Here is a 19,039-nt window from a genome sequence, read left to right as displayed (position 1 = left end):
AAATGACAGAGAACCATGGCATGAGTGAAATAGGCAACGTTCTGATAACCGATCATGCGCATGTGAAAATGGGCATTAAGTTGGTTTGTGACGAACAAAAACAATACATTTGGAGGATGCACAATGCTTTCTTACAAACGGACGAGGAAGTGGAGAAATTGAAGACATAAATTGATTTTTTCATGTCAGAGAACCATAAGGGGGATCTAGGACCGGAAACAGTATGAGACGCTTTCAAATGTACCATGCAGGGTTAATCTAACGTGTGGATTGAATAGGAAACATGCTAATAGACAGAGGGAACTTGAAATGAAGATTGGTGATTTATCTAAGATAGTAATGGCTGACCCACATGACAGAGATGGTAATACTGAACTGCTGAAACTGAAGAGGGAACTTATCAATATAATTGAGGAAAGGATGGAACGGAAATACATTAACCAGAATTGTGAGTACTTTGAGAAAGGAGAGAAATGTGATAGATGGCTGGCCTATAGGTTGAAGAAGAGGGAATCGGAACGCTCAATTACATCCATTCAGGATAAAGATGGACGGATCACCTTTGAACCGAAAGAGATTAACAACATTTTCCAGGACAATCATGTGAATTTGTACAAGAGTGAAATTGATGCGCCAGTAGGGAGTGTTGACTTTCTTGAGAAGGCGAAGCTTACTAAACTTACAGATCATGACTCACAGTTACTTGAGAAGGATTTCACATTGGATGAGATCAAAAGTGGGATCAACAGATTAAATGTTGGGAAGTCACCAGGTCCTGACGGCTTTCCGGTAGAATTCTACAAACTATTGCCAGATTCAGCCCTGGAATTACTAAAGCATATGTATGTGGCCTCTTTGGCTAATGGCCTACTGCTGACGTCGACTAGACACGCCATGATATCTGTATTTCCTAAGAAGGGGAGAGATGAAACGCTTCCCGGGAGCTATAGTCCGGGAGCTTATAGTCTTATTAACACAGACATTACACTTCTGGCAAAAGTCTTGGCCATTAGATTGGAGAATCTTCTCCCGAACTTGATCAATGAGAATCAATCGGGTTTCATGAAAGGAAGGAAGACATCCAGCAACATCAGACGACTATTCCATACAATTACAAAGGCGGCTGATCAATTAGAAGATGCTGCTGTTTTTTCATTGGATGCAGAGAAAGCTTTCGATCGTGTGGAATGGGATTTCCTCGTTTTAGTCTTTGAAAAATTGGGATTTGGAGTGAATTACAGATCATGGATTAAACTATTATATTCAGAAACTATTATATTCAGAACCGACAGCTGATGTTAATACCAATGGGAGACGCTCTGATCCTTTTAGACTGGAAAGAGGGACAAGACAAATATGTCCTCTTTCCCCATTGTTGTTTGTTCTGGAAATTGAACCTCTGGCGGCTGTCATTAGAAATGAACTTGATATACATGGAGTGTCATGTTGGGGATTACAGCAAAAATGATGGTTGTTTGCTGATGACATTATTTTGGTTCTGCGGGACTTGGATCAATCATTACCGACTTTAATGGAAGTTTTAACATTGTTTCACACTTTTTATGGTTATAGAGTGAACTCGACCAAATTAGAAGTGATGCCACTAGTTCCTAATTGTAGTAAAAAATATGTAACTGACCTGGGGTTTAGGTGGTGCCCATAAAATGTTGTATCTGGGGATTTGGATCACTCCGAAGATTTGTGATTTGGTGAGAGTGAACATGAGTGTGATCAATTTGACTTTTAAAAACGATTTGGAGCATTGGGGTTTATTGAATCTTTCACTTTGGGGGAAGGTTAATGCTTTAAAGATGGTCCCCATCCCTAAGATCAATTATATCTTGGGTATGATCCCACTAAATATTAAAGCTCCTTACTGGAAGGAATTGGACAGGCTTATACAAGGGTTTTTATGGGACAAGAAACCGCCAAGATTAAGTTTGTGGAAACTACAATTACCATTGGAGAAAGGTGGACTACGAGTACAAAACTTTAGGGCCTATCATCTAGCCTTTAACTGTGATTTCATAGTTGATTTCTTGGCGCTGAATCCTGATGAATAGGCTATGGCGGAGGCGAATTTGAATGGTCCTTTGTCACCAAGGGCGTTATTGACCACAGAATCGAGAGCGAGAAGTGTGAAAGATCCATTGACTGCCTGTCCGAGAAATTCCTGGAAGAAACTGACTGGCTTGTTGAGTGTGAATGCATACAAAGATCCTGGTGCGTCATTATGGATGAATCCTTCTATTAAATTGGATGGCAAAATGTTATTTTGGCCTGAATGGTTTTTGGGTGGCGTCAGCTGGATTGATGACCTCTTTAAAGAGGAGAAATGTAAGAGGGCTAGAGACTTACAACAAGAATTTAATATTGAAAATGTCAGATTTTCATATTACTGGAAATTGAAGATTGCTGTTGGTGGGATCGATTTTCAGGCTAGATTGAATCTGGATTTTCTTAAGAGAAAGTCTTTGGTAGATGAGGGTGGCTTAGCTAGCCGGGTATACAAGCAGATTGTGCATGAATACAATAGCAATGATTTGCTGAGGAATGAATGGAGTCGAAGAATTGGCTCTGACATTACAGTTGAGACTTGGACAAGGATGTGTGCAAATGTCAAACTTTGTTCTTTGGGTTTCACTGAAAGAACGAGACAAATTAAGATCCTAAACAGGGTTTATTGGACCCCGGAGAGATTATGGAAGAGAGGTTTGAAGGATGATCCGGAATGTTGGACATGTGTTCACGAAACTGGTACGTTGGCACATATGATGTGGGATTGTAGAAAGGTACGAGGATTTTGGAGCGATATTGGTATGATTTTTGAAAAGGTACTGAATGACTCAATTGGTTTTAATTTTGAAACATTCATTTTGGGGAATGATTCAATCTTGGATGATCTCACTCAGTGCCAAAAGAAGTGGTTATTTAGAGGTGGTGCAGTGTGTAAGAAAATCATCCTTCGAAATTGGAAATCTACTGTTACATTAGAGAACGAAGTTTGGCTGAATGAAATGCATATTTTGGCAGATATGGAAGAACATTTATATAGGAAACAAGGTAAGAATGGGTTATTTGTGAAGATTTGGGGAAAGGTTTTGGCGTTGTATTGAATCTGACTTTCTATATTGTAAGATGTGAACTGTGGGTTTCTATGGGGTTTGTTTCTGTGCTATTGTTGTTTTTGATATTTATGTAACTTTGGAAATAGCCTCTGTAAATATGTTGTCATTTCATACATTGTTATTTTAAATTGAATATAAAGTTTAAAAAAAAAAACAGTTTTCCCCCAATCATTCCAGCCTGGCTGTCACTCACACAGCAGCCAGCCAATCACGCCAGAGTGCATTCAGGTCTCCTAGGAGACTAAGAACAGGGAGTTTCGGGCACCTCCCTCACATCCTGTTCACCCCAGACACTCAGGCGCCAGAGGAGGGCTTAAGCACTAAAGCCCGCCAAAGGCCAACGAACAAAGGGACCAAACCTGGTTTGGCGCGCAGAGACAAACACAAGAAGGACCTTCCCTAAAAGAAATGACGAAAAAAGATGACCGGAGTATGTTTTTACAGATAGGTCTTGGGCGCCATATTGAAAAACATGGCTGACCCGATTTTTAGCTACGTTGTTAGCGGTTGGGAAAAATCATGGTAGTTGATCTAAACCACTGCCACCAGCCATTTAAAGTAGGAAAGGGTAACATTTGACTTTTACATGAGTGTTTTGACTCAGGGGAAGCTAGGCAACCCCTCCAGAACTCTATAGTAAAATAGTGTGTGCTGGGTCATTACATTTAAAGTGACCAGTAAAGTTAATTTAACTTTACATGCTCTGGGAGACAGTAGTCAGTCCCAGAGAAGGTATGTAAGCCTTGGGAAGTCTGAAAAGACATCCCTCTGTCACTGCACTGAAGGTGCTGTATGACACACAGAAAAAGATGATGCATATGGAGTTGTTTTTAAAACTCCATAACCAAAGAATACAAAAGTAAAACACACACAAAATACATGGAAGAGTGGGGAAAAAGGATCATACTCTTCCCAGGTAAACCAAATAAAATCCTAGAAATCCAGCAAAGTTGCTGGGGGGGTCTCAAAAGGTATGGGAAATTAGCACATGTTGAGAATTCTCTCTAGCAAACCGTAATGGCAGCTGATTTGAGGGCCACTCTCTTAGCAACGCCTTGTGATTTGAGTCATGAGAAAAAAAACACTCCACCAAAACAGCAGTCACTCATCTCTACAACTTCCTAGCCACAGGTCATCACGCCCACCTCTCCTCCATTCTAATCCTACTCTTTCCCTCTGCAGTCTTTGACACTATTGACCTTCCCTGCCACCTCCAAACCCTTTCCTACCTTGGCTTTAAGGAAACCACACTTTGATGGGCTGTGTCCTACCTCTCCAATTACTCATGCTCCATCTTTCGGGACACAACCACCTACTCCGCTGCCCCATTCTTAAATTTGGTCTAAATCCACACAACTTTTTCCAACCAGGATTCTGCTTTCCCTTGCCGACCTATTTCGAAAGTGACTTTGCTCTAATATGCTCTAATATGTTCTGGGAAGTTGGAGAGCAGTTTTGTTAGGTGGAGTGGGGCATGCCTGGAGCATTCTTCCCATGTCTCTCTCTGAATCCTTCTGTATCTTTATAAGATGTATGAACGTCCCAAAAACATGTTTTTAACATTATGTTGGCAGACTTGGCCTGCCATCATTGGTTCTGACGGGAACCTCATCTGTGAGTGTCATGCTCACATGATGCCTGTATCCTGGACCCTTCATCACCTCCAGCACTCTAAAGCTCTTTGTTTGGCATGCTGCAACCTGAAAGTGCAGCTCCCAAACTAGATCTCAAAGTACTCCCTTGTATACTTAATGAGACACATATTACAGGACCTGCAGTAGTTATGGTTAAGTTGTTCAACCCGTAGGAAGAGCACTTTTTCTTTTTGGGCGGCTTATAACTTTGCTCCCGCCCCGAACGAATCCTCCCCAAACTTTTCAAAAAAGATATATGCCCCGCTCGGATTGAGTCTGCGAAGTTTCATCTGGGAGGGGAGCTAAAGGGGGGCCAGGAGCGGCGGATTGGTCCCAAAAGCGTGCTTGTGTAAATCCATCCAGTATTTTTTTTAATGGCCAAAAGTTAGGTTAAAAAAAAGTGTAATATCTGGGTCCGGTCCGTGGACTCATTTCCCTATTCTGTCCACGTACACCCCCTCTGGACCAATCAGGGCCCGGCGTGATGTCCGCGGACATCGGACACGCTTGCTGATTGGATGGTGAAAAACATGAGCTGCGTCAGATATTTTGAAACGGTCGCCTGAGCAAGGACAAATGTGTACTCTGATTTGCCTTTTTGGGCATGCAGCATGGGCGACGCCCTGGGTTTGAATGGGAAAAAATATTCGGCTTGCGGCTACAGCCCGAAGTGCTGTACTGGATTACAGCAAACCTGCACGAGGAATATCAGCAAGGAACTGTAAGCATGCTTTTGCAAATCTGTCCTGTGTTTTACTTTTTTAAATCAGTGATATAACTTTGCTGCCTGGGCAGTGGGCCTGGCCCTCGGCAAGGACAAATGTCTATTCAGATTTGCCTATTGGGGAATGCGGCATGGCCCAAGCCCATGTCTCATAGATTTTGGAGACTGGCCATGCAAGCCTTGAGCACTGGCCATTGGTCACATTATGAAGGTATAGTGGACACTGAACTAGGGTGCTGGTAGGTGCAGTGGATAACAGGGGTGGTTTGATGTGGCTGGGGTCATGGTCGAGCCTCATGCCCTAGGCAATTCAACCATGACTTGCATCCCCAGCATGCACTGCTGATAATGACACACACCAGTATGCGTTGCAAAAAAGATGTCTGTTAAAGGGGGTGTGCAGTTCTTTCATATATGTTAAAAGAGGAATACTTCATAACTTATATACAGTGATGTAACATCATGAAACATTTTTACTTATAAAAACCTATGAAATTCACAGAACAAAATGTGTTAAAGGGACGTTATGGTTAAACTGCACTAAAAAAAACCTATAAAATTCAGGGAAGAAACTTTGTTAAAGGGACGTTATGGTTAGAAGTAAAACCGAATCCCGCAGAAATTCGGCAGTTATGGTAAGCTAAGCAACCATAACTCGTGCCACCACCGTTCACTGCTAAGACTAACACCCAGGACATCAAAGATGACATCGCAAATGTAATTGATGACATCACTGATGACATCACATATGAACGACATTTTTATGAAAAGTCCCGAAAAGGGCTTGTGTTTATAATGTTGGTAACAAGATTTCCGGGGTTAGCATGAGACCTGTCATGAGCTACTTAATGTATTGATATGATATCGCATTTGTAACGCGCCTAATACACAAGTGTTTCAAGGCGTGATGAGGCAAGGGAGGGGGAATGGAGGGAAGACAGACAACAATCCTACTAGGCCAAGTGTCATTCAGATCGCGCAAGTGCATGGGAGGGGGAAGTGGGAAAGTGCGGGGCAGGGGGAACAGTGCAGTACATGGGATAAATAAATAGCAATAAGTAAAAGTACTGCCAGCATGTGGCAAGTGCAAGGGTAAGTGCAGACAACAGGTGTCAAGTGCTGGTAGTGGGTCTTGTAGGGATACAGAAACAGTCCCCAGGTGCGGGTGATGCCAGGAAGTCAGTGCAGGTGTGCAGCTGTCAGGGGTGGGGGGACCTGGGCTATAGATCCGAAGGTGGCCAGGTAACCAGTGCAATGTCAGATTCAGCTAAGAAGTCAGCAGGGGAGAGGAGGAGAAAAAGCAGACGCAAAGTGAAAGGTTTTGAGGTGTGAGCTTCTGGGGGGAAGGAGAGGAAAGGAAGAATACCTCTGAGGAGCTGCAGCTGGTAGCGTGACTTCTTAGAGACGTCAGAGATGTAAGGAGAGTGTGGAGTCAAAGATGACCCCGACATTAAAGAATGTACTCATCTAAACAAAACATTGTATTGGAGTGTTGTTTGTTAATACAGGAACCTAATAATACATACACATACGGAATGGCCACCATAGAAGTACAATATTTGAATCTGGTAATTTTGGATAGTAAAATAATGAATGCTACCTTATCAGAGTTTTGAGTAATGTTAAACATGGAATAATAGCTAATAATTCAAGACTTACTACATACTTGTGTTAGTACAAACAATACACGTGAAGACTCACAATGCATACAAATCAGAGGCAGATACAGGGAAACTAAAGTAAACAAGATAGAAACAACATCACCAGAAAATGTCAACAACATTAAAGTTCATCATAATGTATGCACATTAATTGTGTTTGAGGCCTGCTTATTGCCCCATATATGTGCACCATGAGCTGAGACCAAACCCTAAGGAAGGTTCTTTAAGAACATACAAGATGGTTAATATCTAGATATATAACACATTTTCAATGTTCATATTCTGACGATCAGTGAACAAAACCACCTGGCCTAGATATGTCAGTGAACAAAAACAAGTAGCCCAGATATGTGATGCCATCAGTGATATCATCAATGAAATTTGCAATGTCATCTTTGATGTCCTGGGTATTAGTCTTAGCAGTGCACGCTGGTGGCGAGAGTTATAGTTGCTTAGCTTACCATAACTGGAGAATTTCTAGGGTTTCTCGGTTTTACTTGTAACCATAATGTCCTTTTAACAACGTTGTTTCACTGAATTTTATAGGTTTTTATTAGTGCAACTTAACCATAACGTCCCTTTAACAAAGTGTTTTCACTATGTATATTCACTGCAGAACAGCAGGAACATTTTTGCCTATTATTAGGAAAAAGATACGGCAAGTCATCTTGATGTTTCCTAACCGTATAAAATAACTGCGCCATGGCTGCGCTGCACTCCATGGTCACAGGAGAACATGGTGCCATTTAAACATATGATATTGGGTTACTTATATATTGAATGGGATATTTAAAAAAAATCATTCCCTTGCATGACACATAAAAAGTTAGCATTTTCTTTTTATATTATCCAAATCCCCATCAGACGTTAAACCCTTACTTGTAAAATAAGGTATGATAAAATTCGAGAGCGGTTCCACTCAAGCATGTGGCCATAAAACATCCAATCTACAAAATGTGCTGAAAAACCCCAGTTGACAAGCTGGCAAGTCATGAAAGTGCAAGAGAGAGATTTACTGGGTGCGTGTCATGCTAAAAAGAGCCATAGGGATGTGGCAGAGATAGGGGAGGGGAAAAGGAGGCAGCCACCCGCCTCGGCCATCCCTTCAGATTACAAAGCTCCCCAGTTGCAAGCATTCCTGAGTTTCCATAGCCTGAGTGTGGCTATGTCAAGGCGAGTGTGATTGATCTGACTAATTTGTCTGAGCATAGGCCACAGGCTGTGGACAACATTACGCTGAATGATCAGTCCCTGATTAGGAAGCCATGGCTCTAGCCCAGCCCAGCATCATGGCATCAGGGACGTCATTTGGGGGTCGCCAGGGGTCACAGTTGCAACCTGGCAACCCCCAAATGACGTCCCTGTTGCCATGATGCTGGGCTGGGCTAGAGCCATGGCTTCCTAGCTTCCTAATCAGGCACCCTTGCTACCCCTAAAATATATGTATATATATATATATATATTTATTTATTTATTTATTTATTGGAAGCTCTCGGGCTCTGGCCAGCCCCATGTGGTTCTCGGTTTCTGGAGTGGCTGCCTTTCTTGTTGAGGCCTCTTAAAAAAACAGGGGGTTCCACAAGTGTAATACTTTAACAGTGACCCTAAATAAGAAAGAATAGGAATAACAAATAATTTCTGGAATTCTATACAGTAATTTCTAGAGTCATTAAAGGTTTATTTCAGGCACACTTCAGGGGTCGAGTCACTGTTCTTAAACACCTAAAATTCACAATGCAGACAAAAACTTCCAAAAAGATTTAGAGTAGAATGAGCATCCATTTCGGACTATGTATTTTCCTTTTCACAAGTTGGCGTTATAACATGTCTTTTTTTTTCTCCCGTTGTCTGTTACGATCATCACAACACATTACATCTCAGTGTTTTCGGTCACTTGACAAATTCCTTGTGCCTAAAAGCTTGTGTACAGTGTAGAAATGTTTGACCATAGCACATAAAGTGGCCTTTGATTTAATTGTGCCACAATTAAGGCTTTGTTGTAATGTGTCTATCTGTCCTACCTCCATGGCATGCTGTTCAGGATGTTTGTTTACATGTATAAGGTAATGAGTGCCCAGAGTAAGGGATGCCGTGTGAGTGAACTGCTTTCCCTGCACTACTCTAAATGCTTTAATACACAGTTAGGAAGTCTCCCAATGGTATGTATTTGCCAACCTCTGAAGCCTGAAAAGTAGATCCATGCAGGCTTGACATGTTGCCAACTTTGCACCAGACCTGCAGATGAACTGGCCTGCTTTTAAATCTCAGTTACCAGTTTAATGATATTTACTACAGAGTGTAAAATAGCTCAGTGGGTTGAGCACTCATTGCTGCAATGTGTGTGTGTGTGATCTGCAGGTTGCCGGTTTGAATCCCAGCAAGGCCAACTCAGCCTTGCATCCTTCTGAGGTCGATAAATTAGTACCAACACAGGTTGGGTGATATTGTGTGTATATTTGTTCTATGTAAAGCACTTGAGCGTAAATGCTATATAATGAAAACATAATTATCATTTGGTCTTGAACGTCTGCTTGCATTCACAGTAATTTGATAATATGGGCCTATACACACTGATGTTACATTTGGGGATCCATTCTTGTAAGAAATGTATATCATAACCATATTTTTCGTAGAGTACTTAGGAACAATGCTATGCGATGCCACTTCCTGTTTTATCAAGGGGCGAAAGGTCATGTGCCATCCCTTCCTGTGAGGTCACTATGGGGTGGAGTCAAATGACATCACTTCCGGTGATATCATAGGAGATCAAGGGTCATGTGATGTCACTTCCGCTACCCCTGGCATTTTCTTGAAATGACGTCCCTGCATGGTAAGTTAGCGTTGCGGTACTAAAATACCTTGGAGTTTTTTGAGCGAATGTCGCATGGGATGAAATGGTTCTCGCTCTAATCACGAATAGAAATTAAAGTAATCACCTCAACACATGCAAATTGCAATTGAAAACAAGACTCACATTGCATCAATGTATGGGGCTGGTAAAACAACGTAAACTCTCTCTGAACTGTGCTCATACTGAAAATACCAGTGTCTAATTGTATGCTGGCTTTTCCGTTTGGATGTTTGCTCTAAATGGACAGTGGGCTGGAGGAGTTACTTATGCTTAACCTATTGTAGGGTTTTTTAACGTGGAGTGCTGCACAATTAATAGCTGGATCCATAAAGTACCTAAGCATGTCAGAACTGTTATGACAAATTATTCATCTCCAGGCGGTTGTCCCTTTTTGATAACCAGATGGACACATTTCAGAACTCTATTTTGAGGGCCTAGCCTTCAGTTGGGGTATCTTCATGGTCTTCTATCCGATATGTTTCTTCTCTTCTTCTGGCAAATAAATCCTGGCACAGGTCTGTATCCCTCTGCCCCCACATTCTATGAGACTGTAAGGTGCTAATTAGACTCAGAGGATAGATTGACAGCCCCCATTAGTCGACCAATGTGAAATCTATTATGGCAAACCATGGGGCCTTGCTATCATTATGATTTTGTTTTTTCCTCAGAGAAGCTGTTGCCCTCCCCCATAGCTTAGCGTACACGTTTATGTGCTCGCACATTCATGTTTTGAGCAATAAATGCTGCATAGGGTAGGGTCAGTCACTCACTTTCCCAATCCTCCTTTAAAAGGAAGCATTGACAAAGTCAATAGTACTGGCTTTTGTATTGGATGGATGGATGGATGGATGGATGGATGGATGGATGGATGGATGGATGGATGGATGGATGGATGGATGGATGGATGGATGGATGGATGGATGGATCAAGGGGAATGCAGGGATAAAGAACACCTCTCATGCTGATCTACATTGGTAAGAGACAAAGGACCTCATTCCGAGGTTGGTGGTAGCCATGGCGCTATTTGCACCATGACTGCCACCAATAACGGGTCCGGCACCGTTATGGTTCAATGGGGATTTACCGGTGTAGTCCGACCTTTGCGGTATCGGTAAGTCCCCATTGAAAATGCCATTCCCCATTCCCATTTGAGCCCCCATAGGGCTCAATGGGAATGGGGAGAGCACAAATAACGGGCTCGCGAATGTGAAGCCCGTTATTCGCGCCCAGGTCCCTTAACGGGTCCCGTCCATAACGGCTGGTCAGACCAGCTGTTACTGGTGGGACACGCCAAGGGACCTTGTAGTAGGGTGGTAAGGGATTACCGGCATGGTCTCCTTACCGGTGCCCGGTATCCCTTACGCCCACCTTAGAATGACCCCCCCAAAGTGTTCCTTCTCGCTCCCTGCAGGGAATTTGGCCCTCAGTGCAGGATAGCATCTAAGGAATCAACCCCGAACTACAGGTGTAAACAAACCTGTACCTTTTCTAATGGAACATTCAATTTTTAGCTATTTTGTGTGGTGAAATACTTGAAAGAGTCGAAGAAATGGCTTGAGTCTTGCGAAGCAGCAAGGATGATGTTGGAAGAAAAATTGAAGATTATTATTTGTTTTTTCTTCTTCAGGTCCTACAATGAAACTAAGGCGGCCAGCTGTGCTCGAAAAGTATAAAGAGGAAATCGCATTGTTCTATGAAGCTTGAGAAACAATCATCTTTTTCTTCAGGCCGGGCCTACATAGGTTCAAAAGTGGGCTACAATTAACTCCCTTGGCTTTCAAGCACAACAACTGTAGATGGCAGACAAAGAAAACTGAACACACACACGAAACTTAAACATCAAACTGAAACAATCACTCGTTTTCTACAAATAATATATAGAAGCTGTACATATCGAGAATGTTTATAGTAAAGCACTTATTAACAAGGAGGAAGGAGGCTTGGATAACATATTTCAATAGCATTACTGTGCATCTAATAACCTATGGAGTTTTGGCAAAGAAACTTTAAAACAAATGTGTTATCAATATATGCTGTGTCTGAAATGCCGGATAATGTACATCTCCATCTTGTGCATTTTTTAAGCAACAATGTTCATTAAAATGTTCTTCCATTTTTAACGTTTTATTTGATTTGAAATCACATCTCTTTTCCATTTATTCAAAACAAGTTCTTATCCTGTTCGGGCAATCCTGCCTTACACACTTGCCTTATGTGTTCTCCTGCAATATGATAAATAACACATCGCTCTACTGTCGCCAATAATATTCCTGTTATGGCCCCTCTTTGCTAGTTTAGCATGAACAATAACGGATTCTAGACTTTGAGCATTGTTTAGTTTTTACTGTTTGCCAATTTTCAAATACCAAAACCTTTTTGCAACTCAAACAAATCACCACAAAATCGTTCATTCCTGTGTGATGATTCTCATGTGAAGTATCATAGCAGAGCAAAATGAGGAGCAGTAACCATTAAAGAGGAGGTGCAATAAAGCAAGCTAATTGGGAAAATATGAAAGTATTTTCTCATAGACAAAGACAGTTTCCTGGAGAAAAAGGTTTGCATTTGATTTAATTTGCATACCCACAATGCCTTGCTGTTATGGCTCAGTACTAGAGATGAACTTCCAGCAATGGCTACTAGGTGGCGTTGAGGAATGTGTGAGCTCACATGAATTTTCCTACTTTCACATTACAGGTTAAAGGTTTTTTTCCAAACCTTTTGAAACCCACCATATCTTTCTTGGGATTGTGAAAACATGGCCAAATGCTCCAACCACAATGCTGTCAGGACTACACTACACTGATGATCCCAAATAAGGGTGAAACCAGGTATGTAGTTGGCTGACAGCCTTGCAAAATGTCTGCTGTCTTGGGTTGATAAAGCTATGTATGAAATCGTGCTGCCCTCATAGACGAACTTCCAGTGATGGCTACTAGGTGGTGTTCTGGAATGTGTGACCTGGCCCAAATGAAATTTCAGGTGTAAGTTTTTTTTTTTTTTTTTTTTTTTTTTTAAACCCACCATATCTTTCTTGGTGTAGTGTGTGTATATATATCTATATATATATATATATCTATATATATATATATATATTCACTGAAAAACATGGTTAAAGAGACGTTATGGTTAAGTTGCACTAATAAAAACCTATAAAATTAACTGAAAAAACGTTGTTAAAGAGGCATTATGGTAAATTGCACTAATGAAAACCTGTGAAATTCTATGAGAAAAATGCTGTTAAAGGGACGCTATGGTTACAAGTAAAATGTTGTTTAGATGAGTACATTCTTTAATAGATTAAGTAGTTCATGATGGGTCTCGAGATCACCCCTGACATCTTGTTGCTAACATTATAACCACAACCCCTGATAGGGCCTTTTCATCAAAATTAATTTCACATGTGGTGTCATCAGTGATGTCATCAATGAAATGTGTGATGTCATATTTGATGTCCTGGGTGTTAGTCTTAGCATTGCACAGTGGTGGTGCACGAGTTATGGTTGCTTAGCTTACCATAACTGGTGAATTTCTGAGGTTTTTCGATTTTACTTGTAACCATAACGTCCCTTTAACAATGTTTTTTCATTGAATTTCATAGTTTTCTATTAGTGCAACTTAACCATAGTGTCCCTTGAACAAGGTTTTTTCAGTGAATTTCACGGGTTTTTACCAGTGCATGCTATTTTCCTACAACTTACTAATATCATACTTACACCAATATAGCAACATGTGTGTCCAATTTACAGAGTTTCACCTTAAAAATCTGCCATTTCCCACCTTCTATAAACATTTTGGAACTTCTTCCACTGTTTTTGCATCCGTCGACGTCTGCGAACATCTGACGTAATCGCAGACCTTCGGGACCGTGTCACATGACCATGCGCTCACGCACGCATGATGACATGTTCGAAATCGGATCTGTGCTTCGAGGACAGCTCGGAATTTAATTTTCTACTGATCTAGGAACTTTCAAGCTCAAAATTTACCCTTGCACAGCTCCTACACCTATACTTACTCATTATCCATTAACAATCTAGTACAACGCACATAGTTGGAAGAATACTTACAAAACCGCGATTTATCTTAAAAATTGCATCAGCTATTGCCATCCCTCCTCCCCAAGTGCCATCACCAGCTGGAGGACCTACACAACAAAAAAAGTGCAGTACTTCCAAAGACAAAGAAGAGGACCAAGAACATGAAGTAGAGGAAGTGCCTAACTCTAGAACCCAGAGAAAATCATGGGTGTGGCAGTTCTTTACCTCTGTTGGGAATGTACCACAGGCTAAAGCTACCAAAGTGAAATGCACTCAGTGCAACTTTGTACTCAGTCTCGGACTACATGGACAGTACTCCTATGGGACCACATCCATGCACTGCCACATCATATCCAACCACTGCAATGCTCTCAGAAAGGGTAATCATTTCTTAGCCAGTAGTAGGCTATTTTCCTCCACCTCATCTTCCTCAACCAATACTGTAAGTACACAACCTACTTCTGTGGGACACTAAATCCCGCCAGCTACATTGCAAGCAATAAAATGTGTTGATCCATATCTTTCGAAGGCAACAGTCCTCTGTATATACTGCAACACAGCACTCTGCAGGGGGAAGCAATTTCGTTGAAACTGTTATCAAGGAGCATGAGAAACACTCCCCAGTAACACCCGCGCAACATCTTCCCCTGTCCACCTGCCCCTCCATATTAGTGTTTGGTGCCTCATCCCTCATTTCTCTCCCTGCCTTATGTTCTAACCTCTCCTGCAAAATAAAATACATCAAAAAACAACAAAAGAAAGGTTCCTTTCGGAACCACCTTTCACAGACAGTTAAATAATAGAACAAAAAAAATATATCTTATACCCCACATTTCTCAGTAAAGTACATAGACTCAATAAGATTTTCCAACATTTCCATTAGCATTTTGTGTTATGCTAATGGGAATAATGAGCATTCATCCCCCATTCCAGGGACAGGAACAGAGGATAACGGCCCGGCAGCCCAAATTATCCGCCCAAGCGAAGCAAGGGCGGATAATGAGGGCTTCAGACCGTTATCCCCTGTTCGATGAAGGCCATTAGCACCCTGGTTTCCCAAAGCGGGTGTGCTAAAAAACATTCCAAGATGGCCACCATGGAAAGGGAAGACAGGACTCCGTACAGAGCCCCTCTTCCCTTTCCATGGCAGCATGCAGAAGGCAAAGAAAGAACCTTATGACCATATTACCACAAGCACATTTTTTTTCCCTTTCAAACATATCCGACTTTTGAATAACTTTACCACATACCCGGTCCCAGGTGGACATGGCCACTTTAACCCCATTTGCCGTCCCTCGTGGTCATGGCCAGTAGCCAGATTGTCCGGGTCATTACCTTATGCCATGACCCAGACAATCTGGAAACTGCCCATGTTCACAGGCTATACCTTAGTCACCAAAAGTATATCTCTATTTTTTGTACCTACATTATGACACTTGCCATGAAATAAAACATGGCACATTTGCAAAACCATGCTTTAAGGTACTTGCCAATGCTCCTTAAACGAGTTTGCTAGAATAAAAGTCTGAAATTTCATGCAGTTTCATTGAGTGTTGCCAAAGTTATAAGCCATCCAAAAATTGCTTTTCACCAACCCTGCAATGCAGAAATAGGCATAGATGTCCCCGAACATCTGAAGTGTTCGCGAACATCACAGGACTGTACCCGACCATCTGGTCTGTTCGCGAACTTTGGGAATGAAAAAACAGTTTTTTGGCTTCTTACGCCCATATCCCATCCCATCCTCATCACCCCTCTCCTCCCCAGAGAGATTGTTTGATAAGTTTGACAGGTGCAATCTTGTGTTTTTTTAATATGTTTTTACTGCAATGTTCGCAGACAGCTGCCGCTGTCCGCGAATCCAACATGGCAGGCATTTCCAAAAATCTGACGCACTTCACGCTTTAGGTGCGTCCGATGTCCGAGGACATCATGTCGCCATCCAGGCCAATTGGAGGCCCATCCGCGAACCGAACAGGGAAGTGGGTTCGCGGACCGAATGCAGATATCGCACATTTTTTGTAACCTACTTTTGGGCCATTTAAAAAAGAAACTACCGGACGCATTTGCACCAAATTTACAAAAGCACGCTTTCGGGGCCAAGCCGCCACTTCTACTGGAAATTTGGTGAAAATCTGTCCAGCGATTTTGGGCTGTAGACATCAGCAACATTTCTGTTCCATTGTGTCTATGGAAAAAAACCCAGAAACATTGGGACCCCCCTGAAAGTTTGCCCCCTTGATGAAACCTCACCAAATTTGCCAAAGAGATTCAGACAGGGCCGTATACTTCTTTTGCAAAGTTTGGTAAGGATTCGTCCAGAGGAAGCAAAGTTATAAGGTGCCCAAAAAGTGCGGTTCTTATGAGTTGAGCAAGTTAACCATAACTACAGGGCAGCTACCGTGACTGTATATTCTAACATATTAATGGGCACTAGCTATGGCTTTTAGCTATGTCCACTGACTACAACTTTCAACGTTGCCCACCGTATATTTTAAAACTGTGAGGGGCCACTAGTCTTGGGCTTTTAACCATGCATATAGTTATTTTTCAACACTAACTGACCACTAGCTACAGTGTTTGGTGATGGCCAGTGACCACAGCCTTCGTCATGGCCAAGTCCATGGCCTAAATTGTTTTATAAGCTAACGCATGAATCTTGTAATGTCTAATGCTATTATTGATGTAATCTGTTATATACAATGCAATTAGTGTCATCAGTGATGCAATTTGTGATGTTATCAGTGTTCCCCCTACACCATGTAATTAGTGATGCCATCATTGTGGCCATAGACTGTACAACAGGGGGCACAAAGTTAAGGTGGCTTTTTCTGAATTTCCAGGGTTTTCTTATTCCATAGATTTTTAGAACACTTCTAGACCACTAGCATGTATTCAGCCATGGTCAGTGGGCACGGTCTCAGGCCATGCCCACTGTCCATTTCAAATCACTACCAGACCCCTAGCCATGGCCTTTGGCCACTGCCAGTGGGCACGGGCACTCTATTTTTTAAACCACTTGCAACCCATTACTCAAAAACGTTCATCAATCACAAACTGATTTTGTCATGTTTTGACAGTGGTATTGTTATGTAAGCCGGTAAGATAGCTCAGCGTGTTGAGCACTCACTGCTGCGATCTGCAGGTCGCAGGTTCAAATCCCAGCAAGGCCAACTCATCCTTCCGAGGTTGATAAATGAGTACCAATTTCGGTTGGGTGATATTGTATGTAAATATGTGCTCTGTAAAGAGCTTTCTATTAAGGCGCTGTATAAATAACACATCATTATCATTATGCATAAAAGATTGCAGACTTTGAGAACTCAGAATATTTGTAGGCAATGTGCGGTGAGATAACATTATTTGCCATGGACCACACACTTTGGTTAAGCCGCGTGCTCCAAGCCCCTTGTTTTAGGGCCGGTCTCTTGCTGACTGTTGTGATACATCGCACAACCCCAACTAACCACATTTAAGCAGCACGGAAACGGGAAAAAACTGACCGGCTCCAGGAATAACATATGCACAGGTACTTTCTGCAAACATAGCGAGAATCAAAAGCTGGCACCCGTGAATATACGCACAGTAAAGTTTAAGTTACTTACCTGTAACTATTGTTCTCCAGCATGGGTTTGGCATGAATTCACATGCTCATGAATATTCCCTGTCATCAGCCTGGGAATCCTCAGTAAAAAGAAAAAACAGTTTCATTTCACTTTCACTTTAAAACTGTATTTCTCCTCTAAACCAATCACCATCCTCTGGGTCATACTGCCCGCATCTAATGACAGTCTTCTCCTTAAGCCCCGCCTCTGGCAGCCATCTTCATATTTGATAAGCACGTAAAGTGGCAGTATGACCAAGAAGAGCCACAGAAGGACCAGAGGGAGGGTTTGCATGTCAATCCATGACAGACCCATGCTGGAGAACAATAGTTACAGGTAAGTAACTTAAACCTTCTCCAGCATGGGGCCTGGCATGGATTCACATGCTCATGAATAACAAATACACAGCAGTACAACATAACAAAACCATGGGAGGTGGCATTACTCAACAGAAGCAATTAACTCTAACCTCTGGAACAGACTCACCTCAAGCGAACAGGTTGCGTAGCACTGCTTGGCAGACTCTAGACTCCTCCCTAGAATTCCAGTCGATGCAGTAGAACTTTGTGAAGGTGTGCATAGACCTCCATGTAGCAGCACTGCAGATGTCCAGCAGGGGCACACCAGAAAGGAAAGCCGTCGTTGCAGCGATTGCTCTGGTGGAGTGGGCTCTCGGACGGCCCGGAAACGGTCGGTTCGCCAACCGATGACAGTGCATGATGCAGCCAGAGCCAACTCGAAATGGAAGCCTTGGACAAAGCCTTCCCATGGTTCACAGGACCAAAGATCACAAACAATTGAGAATTTTTCCAAAAGCCCTTTGTGCGTGTCACATAGAACTTCAAGACACGAGCAACGTCCAGCAAGTGCAAGGCCCTTTCTGCTGGCAACAAGGGTTTCGGGAAGAAAACAGGCAGCACCAAAGGCTCGTTGAGGTGGAATTCCGATGGAACCTTTGGCATGAAAGAGGGGTGCACATGCAGTACCACCGTTGATTCGTGGAAAGTTGGGTACGGTGGCTTGCAGGATAGGCCCTGAATATCACTGTCATGATTCCTGCCCCTCATGTCCCCAGCCCTCCAAGATGTCAGGCTGGAGCCAGGCCACAATCACCTACACGGCCCTCAAGGGCCTCCCCATCCCTCCAAAGACCCACTTGGAGTCAGACTTGGCGCTTGTGGCACCAGACTCACTCACTCCCATAGGATAACATTGGGGATTGGACTTGTAGTGCATTGATGGAGACAAGATGGATGCCCCCACATATTTCAGTTCCCAGAACTGCATGTGCAGTCGTCTTTTGGGTGTGGTTCAGCCCAGAGACACCTGGGATACCCAGAGACTATTTAAGCCCCACGCCCATGCTGAGAAACATGCTTTGCGTTTTCTGCACCTG

The 19,039-nt window shown here is 42.5% G+C and overlaps 1 protein-coding gene across 3 annotated transcripts in view; it reads left to right on the top strand.

Moving 5' to 3' along the window:
* ACSBG1 (acyl-CoA synthetase bubblegum family member 1) overlaps nt 1-12,118 on the top strand; it is a 1,203,629-nt gene extending 1,191,511 nt beyond the window's left edge. For all 3 annotated transcript variants that reach the window (XM_069624414.1, XM_069624415.1, XM_069624413.1), the window contains one exon: nt 11,626-12,118. In XM_069624414.1, the coding sequence (XP_069480515.1) occupies nt 11,626-11,702 (77 nt within the window). In that variant the 3' untranslated portion in view covers nt 11,703-12,118. The remainder of the gene's footprint in view (nt 1-11,625) is intronic.
* Nucleotides 12,119-19,039: the final 6,921 nt, after the last annotated feature.

This window comes from Ambystoma mexicanum, chromosome 11 (genome assembly GCF_040938575.1).
Source record: "Ambystoma mexicanum isolate Mex_15411 chromosome 11, UKY_AmexF1_1, whole genome shotgun sequence".
NCBI classification, from domain to species: Eukaryota; Metazoa; Chordata; class Amphibia; order Caudata; family Ambystomatidae; genus Ambystoma; species Ambystoma mexicanum.
Note: the sequence above shows the minus strand (reverse complement) of the source record. Positions and strands in the feature narration are given on the sequence as shown.